General features: G+C 39.8%; 1 protein-coding gene across 1 annotated transcript in view; it reads right to left on the minus strand.

Moving 5' to 3' along the window:
• CUL3 (cullin 3) overlaps positions 1-7,633 on the minus strand; it is a 113,487-nt gene extending 105,854 nt beyond the window's left edge. The window contains exon 1 of the mRNA XM_004376373.3: positions 7,429-7,633. Coding sequence (XP_004376430.1) covers positions 7,429-7,494 — 66 coding nt within the window. The 5' untranslated portion in view covers positions 7,495-7,633. The remainder of the gene's footprint in view (positions 1-7,428) is intronic.

Genomic DNA, 7,633 nt, shown 5'->3' on the forward strand with positions numbered 1-7,633 from the left:
TCATAGTGACCCCATGTGACAGAGCAGTACTGCTCCATAGGGTTTCCTAGGCTGTAATCTTTATGGAAGGTACCCTGGTGGTGTAGTGGTTAAGCATTCGGCTGCTAATTGAAAGGTCAGCAGTTCGAACCTACCAAGTGGCTTTGTGGGAGAAAGACGTGGCAGTCTTCTGTAAAGATTACAGAATCTTTGGAAGCCCTATGGGGCAGTTCTACCCTGTCCTACAGGGTCCCTATGAGTCGCAAGTGACTCAACAGCAATGAGTTTGGTTTTGGTTTGTTTAATCTTTATGGAAGCAAATCATCAGGTTTTTCTCCCCCACAGTGGCTGGGTGAGTTCAAACCGCCAACCTTTAGGTTAGCAGCTGAGGCTTAATCACTGTGCCACTAGGGCCCCCTTTCATTAAAAACCCTATAGAGTTCTAGTCTGAAACAAATAGGGTAACCAGGAGTTGCAACTGTCTCGACAGCAACAGGTTTGGGTTTTTTTCTTTTCTTTTAATTATTACTACCACTTTTCTGGAGGTGAATTTGGTAGAATATATCAATTATGTTTTGCCTAGTAACTCCAAAATCATGGACAGGCACAAATATTTATAGGCCTAAATAGTCACAATTGCATTATTTATAATAGGAACAATATAAATCACTAGAAGCAATAAATACCTGGCAGTAGGGAAATAGTTAAGCAAAGTGAGGGGCTATACAGTATTACATAGGCATTAAAAATGTCTTCAAAAATATGTACAGTAAGATGTTCTTTAAAAAGGCAATACATAAAATGATGTATAACCTTAATTTTACTCTGTGTACACACGTGTATGAAAGATTAAAAGGAAACACATCAAAATGTTAATATTGTTTATATCCAAGTGGATTTTTTATTTCCTTTCTTATAAATTTTGATATTTATCAAGCTTTCTACCATGATTATGCATCACCTTTTATAATTAGAAAAGCTACTAAATGAATGCATTGCTTTGACAGATTATGTTAGAATAGTTTTCACAATACACTGACACGCTAATATCAATTCATAACTCACCTCAGAGATTTGTTCTAACTAGTAAATAGCATTATTTTCTGCTGACCTTACAATGGGCAAACAAGAACTATTTTCAAAGTAGCATTATTTAAAACTACAAATTGTTCAATCACTTTCATAAAAATCTAACAAAACTGCTAAAGAACATCCATATAATCTTAAATTAAAATAACAAAAAAATTACTTCCAGGGTCTCCCAATTTACAATACAAAGGGAAGGAATATCACTTTTTCTAGTCTTAATTACAACATCTTTCTGAACTAGAGAAATGCTATTACTTAGCTACATTTAATGAAGACTTAATGATGTAAAAACAAATGAAGCTTTCTCTAATCATATCTGAAGGAATCAAATTTTAACTAACATGCTTTAAAAATGTCAAATTTTCATATTACGTTTTTTACTACTGAAGAGTTTTAAATTCAATACTGGTACTAATAATTTTCAAGGTTCCTCAGAACTGCCATCTAGGAAAACAATGTAAAAAAAACTTTATAATTACTTCATGGTCCTATTATTTCCCAACTTTTAAAACTAGAGAGGTATTAACAGCAGCTACAACATAGTAGGCTGTCCCAAAACAGAGATAATTAGTCTAACTATAAGCAACACTTTAATGAGTCTGTTATACTTTATCCATAACTTCTCTATAAAAAAATACATGGAGAATGGAAAAACAAATTCACAGTTAATTCCCTGCTCTGTGTAATTTGCAAAACTATTATCCAGCTCTTCTGTTATGTAAAGTCCAGGTAGCTCTAGGCAAAATTCCCTCCCTTAAGCAAAAGAAGCCTACTATGAAGATCAAAGTTGTTTCCCAAAATCTGGCAAATACCACAGTAGTTAGAAAATAAAAAAGGAAAGAAAAAATTAACTGTCCCCATATGTCTCTTAAATGCTCTTTAAGTACATCACAAATGATCTTAAAATTCATCTCTTTCACTAACGTCAGTTCCTTTGTGGGTTCCACCTAATAATAACCACACCATTCACCGTCCACACTACATAGGTTACTCTCTGGGGAGCTCATCTAAAGTTAGGCATCATAACCAGAGATTCTTTCAAAATTTGGAATGTTACTCCTGAGGTTCACCCTTCAGCCAAAGATTAGACAGCCCCATAAAACAAAACGAGACTAATGGGGCACAACAGCCCAGGGGCAAGGACTAGAAGGCAGGAGGGGACAGAAAAGCTGGTAATAGGGAACCCAAGGTTGAGAAGGGAGAGTGGTGACATGTCATTGTTTTATGACATTGGTTAACAACCCCATATGTGTGCTGTTTAATGAGAAACTACATGTTCTGTAAACCTTCATCTAAACTACAATTAAAAAAAAAAAAGATTTGGAATGCTTTTCTCCCCTGGGTGGTGCAACAGTTAATGCACTTCGGTGCTAATCAAAAGATTGAAGGTTCGAGCCCCTTAGAGGCACCTCGAAAAAAAGTCCTGGCTATCTACTTCCAAAATCAGCCACTGAAGACCCTATGGAGCACAGTTATACTGATACGCATGGGGTCACCATGAGTCAGAATCGATTCAACAGCAACTGGTATATAGGCTAATAACTAACGCTGTTACCAAGATCTCAAGGTAGAGGTCATAAGAGCCTAATCACACTCTGTGGGCAGTCATCTTCATAATGTCTCCAAAATTCTGAAGGCTGAGCCAAAAACAGCAAATCTAGAAGAGAGGACCACATTTTCATTCAAACATTTCCCCTCCAATTCCAACCAAGCTTTTTGTGTCCATGAAGACAAAATTCTGGATAGTACAGATGACAAGGAATGGCTTTTCAAAAACAAGGACAAAAGATTCACCTGACAACAACTAACACTGCAAATCTGAACAAAGGCTCAGGAGTAAAACACATGGTGGCTGCAAGGAAAGAAAAGCAAGGACTTCTTGGGGTAGCATTATTTGGTCCAAACGCATAGAGTTTTCAGAATTTGCACAACTATAGCCTTCTTTCTTATAAAAGTTTTGTAGCCCTTACTGTGGTTTGGGGTACCAAAAAAAATGTTAAAACATATCAACAAAAAGATGTGAAATGCGGCTAAGATACTCCACTATTCTCATCCCTTTGGGAACAAAGGAGAATGAAGAAAACTAAAGATACACGGGAAAGATTAGTCCAAAGGACTAATGGACCACCACTACCACAGCCTCCAGCAGACTGAGTCCAGTACAACTAGATGGTGCCCAGCTACCACCACTGACTGCTGACAGGGATCACAAAAGAGGGTCCCCGATAGAGCTGGAGAAAAATGTAGAACAAAATTCTAACTCACAAAAAAAGACGAGACTTGCTGCCCTGACAAAGACTGAAGAAACCCCGAGAGTATGGCGCCCAGACACTCTTTCAGCTCAGTAATGAAGTCACTGCCGAGGTTCACCCTTCAGCCAAAGATTATACAGGCCCATAAAACGAAACAAGACTAAAGGGGCACACCAGCCTAGGGGCAAAGACTAGAAGGCAGAAGGGGACAAGAAAAGTTGTAACAGGGAACCCGAGGTCGACAAAGGAGAGTGCTGACATGTCATGGGGTTGTTAACCAATGTCACAAAACAATACGTATACTGTTTTAATGAGAAGCTGATTTGCTCTGTAAACCTTCAATCCAAAGTACAATTAAAAAAAAAAAGATGTGTGAAATGACACACTTTGTGCACTGCAGGAAAACTTATAAACTGGAATAAACTTTTCCTCTGTCAACAGTTTATACATACAGAAAGTTTCTTATTGTTCTCCATCTTAAAAAGAACGACTTCCTCTTGAAATCTTATGAAAAGTTCTACTTAAAATGCAAATTGTGCATTAAATGGAGGTAAAGCATAACTTTAACTCTTGTGAACAATGATAAAAGCACACTTAAAATATGCATTCAGAACACTAAAACCTGATTTCACCAGTGGGACTGTATCTGAAGTCTTACACAAATATAAAATATCCTGTAAGTTCACTCACCACTCTATTTTGCAATGAAAACAAAACGCCCCCAAAACATATTTTTACACTGTTTACACATTAATTTTGTGAAACATGATCTGAAGTGAACACTTGAGACTTTTGGGTAAACTACCACAATTTCCTTTAACTTATAGTAAGTTATTAATGCAAATATGCAAAATTCAATAGTTGTAGGTATGTACATATGCATATGTATACAAATACACAATATTTTTTCTTTATGAAATATAATACATTTACTCTTTCTGACTATAGTCATGCAGACTAGTTATGTAGTCCAGGTTGTTAACCTACAAGAAAAGAAAAAGAAGGTCTACAAGTACTCAAACACCAAAGCATGAGTAAGTCAGTGAAACGTGGTACCACTGCGGCATTTATCCTTAATGAAGGCTCAAGGAACTATGACTCAAAAACTTCTATATTAAAAAAATAATACTTTTCTGTGGGAACTATTTATGATGTTGCTATTAATACTTATGAAATAATAATGAAAATTCTTACACTTTTAGACATTAGCAATATTTTTACTGAGTATCAAACACTAGTCACAAACTTCATTAAATTATTTTTGAAAAACTTACAAAGCAACAAAGTATAGACTGAAAGGGTCTATCTCAGGGCATAACCATAATGCTACTAAAAAAAAAAAAATCAGTCCAGTACTGTATGCTAACCTATCACACAATATTATACTCTTCAGCTAAAAGAATAATGAAATTCACTCCCACTCCCTCCCTTCAACAATACATGCTCCAGAAAGCAGGGATCTTGGTCTTTCAAGCTATACTGGTATATCCCAAGACCCTACAACAAGAGCCTGACAAGGTACTCAATAAATGCACACTAAATGAATGGAGGAACAAGTAAGAACAGGCAAACCTAAAAAGATCAGAGTTGATTATACACATAGAACAAGGTACAACAAAGAGACAACTGGGTAATCAGAAAAATATTAACATAAGAAGTGAGCTGACATCAAATGTGAACTATTCATATTTTAGCAATAAATATGAATCAGAAGAGTTAAGACTTCAACAATGAGCAATGTAAGATAGCAAATATTTCCTAGAACACTTGCTGTATAAAACATACTTGAATATTCTAAACTATGCTTAAAATGGTCAGAATGATTTAGTAGGAAAACTTTACTCACACATTTATAATCCACCTCTTTTTCCCCATTATAAGGGAAAACGTTCAAGTGAACTTCATTACTGATCCTTTGTCAACATTTCTGAGTTTCTGATATAGCTTTCTCATATTTACTTAGGAAAAAACTTCAAAAATTCAAAACCCTTTAATTAGTTATCAAACTCTCCTGAGTATATCCTACTATTGAGAAGTTCTACTCTGTCGATGCTACCTTTATTTACATAAAGCCAGAAGTTTCTACACATTGACATTAGTGTTTTCTTACACATTGACAGTAGTATTTACGGTCTTGCAATTTCACAGTTTTGCATCAAATGTATTCTTTCCTTTTAAGCTTTAAAAATTCAGAACGGTCCTCAAGTTTTCTGGGGCGAAATTACTCACTCAACAAGGACAATTAATTAATAACTCTTTCCTCACTGCAAACGGTACCCTAAAAAAAAGCATGCTTAAAAAAAAAAAAACAGTAGTACAAGTCACCTTCCCCCTTTTCCCCACATAATATGTTTATGATTCTAAGGAAAACCAAGATCCTTCTCTAATTGTAATTTTTTACATCAATTCTAGTTCAATTGCTAGTTTGTCTAGTTTATTAAGAAAATGTTCTGCATCACACTTTGCTGAGTGGCATCTGGGGTCTTAAAAGCTAGTGAGCGGCCATCTAAAATGCATCAATTGGTCCCGACCCACCTGGAGTAAAGGAGAACGAAGAACACCACAGACACAAGCATTAGCCCAAGAGGCAGAAAGGGCCACATAAACCAGAGACTTCATCAGCCTGAGACCAGAAGAACTAGATAGTGCCTGGCTACCACCAATGACTGCCCTGACAGGCAACACAACAGAGTCCTTGACCAAGCAGGACAAAAGTGAGGTGCAGAACTCAAATTTTCTTAAAAGACCAGACTTAATCATTTGATTGAGACTGGAGGGACCCCAGAAGACATGGCCCCCAGACTCTGTTAGCCCAAAACTAAAACCATTCCCGAGGCCAACTCTTCAAAGATTAGACTGGACTACGGGACATAAAATGATACTTGTGAAGAGTGCACTTCTTAGCTCAAGCAAATACATGAGACTAAATGGGCAGCTCCTGTCCAGAGGCGAGATGAGAAGGCAGACAGGGTCAGGAGCTGGTTGAATGGACACTGGAAATCAGGGGTGGAAAGGAGGAATGTGCTGTCACAGTACAGGCAGAGCAATTAGGGTCACATAAAAATGTATGTATAAATTTTTGTATGAAAGACTAACTTGAATTGTAAACTTTCACTTAAAGCAAAACAAAAAAAAAATTGCTAGTTTGTCTATCCTGATGTATGTCCGTTACTGTAGCGACTTGAGCAAGTATGTCCAGTTTCTGTTACAGTAATATATATTTACGGGTTGCCATTGGCTATCTGAATCAGATATGACATCAAAAGTTATATCCTAAATACTAAACAAGCATATGACTCAACACCAAAAAAGAAAAAGTTTCGGAACTGAGAACGTTTGCTGTTACTAAAACGGTGGGAGTAAAACAACTGAGGGTGGTGACTATACTCATTCTCTTGGGCTTCCAAGGCAAGAAACCAAAGTCCAGTTATCCACTTTGTTCTCTCTTGCATCTTCTTGGCGAGGCAATTTCCATAGGACAGTTTGTAAAGTGCTTTGGAAGCTTGTGGGATGAAAGATGCTATCAATACAGCCCATGTTATTAGACTACTACCATCGTGAATTACGTGGAACCACTGTCACTGAGTCGGGGGTAGGTTGACGGCATAACCCTGCCTAAGAAGGCGGGGGAAGAGAGTGAGAAAGAGGACAGTCCCCTTCATCACACTGAAGGCTTGGCCGTCATTTAGGAGAGATAATTTTTTAAACCGCAGCAAAAACCCACGTGAAAAGTTACACACACGCCCCACACAAGGTAGACTTCGCCACTCCCCACCCCTGCAGGGCTGGGGTTCCCGGGGACCGAGCCGGGAGGAGTGCCGGGGATTGGGCCTACACCCGAGGAACGCAGGAAGGTGCGGAGACCATGAAGGGACTCCGGCCGCAGCTGACGCCCGTGGGCCGGAGGGAGTCACAACTGCGGGTCGTGAGGTGGGAGACGGCCGTGCCGGGCCCCTCGCTGCCCGGTTGCGGGCAGGCTCGCGCCCCGCGACCGGAGGCGTGGGGGAGGGGAGGCCGGGCCTGAGGCCTGTTGGGGGAGTTCAGCCCGGGCCTCGCGTGCGGCTCACGGCCGGGCCCCCGGGGTCCCGGGCGCAGACGAGAGACTCACCGGAAAGGCCCGGATCCGCATCTTGGTGTCCTTCCGGCTGCCCGTGCCTTTGCTCAGATTCGACATGGTACTCGTCCCCTCCCCGGCAGCGGTTTCAGGTCGCGCTCCAAGGCGCCGGTGTCACATTTAAGGCGGGCGGGCGAGGGGCGACGCTGGGGGCGGCAGCAGCGCGGCCCCCGGGCTGGGCTGGGGGAGCTGGCCGGCC

This window comes from Trichechus manatus, unplaced genomic scaffold, assembly GCF_000243295.1.
Source record: "Trichechus manatus latirostris isolate Lorelei unplaced genomic scaffold, TriManLat1.0 scaffold00041, whole genome shotgun sequence".
NCBI classification, from domain to species: domain Eukaryota; kingdom Metazoa; phylum Chordata; class Mammalia; order Sirenia; family Trichechidae; genus Trichechus; species Trichechus manatus.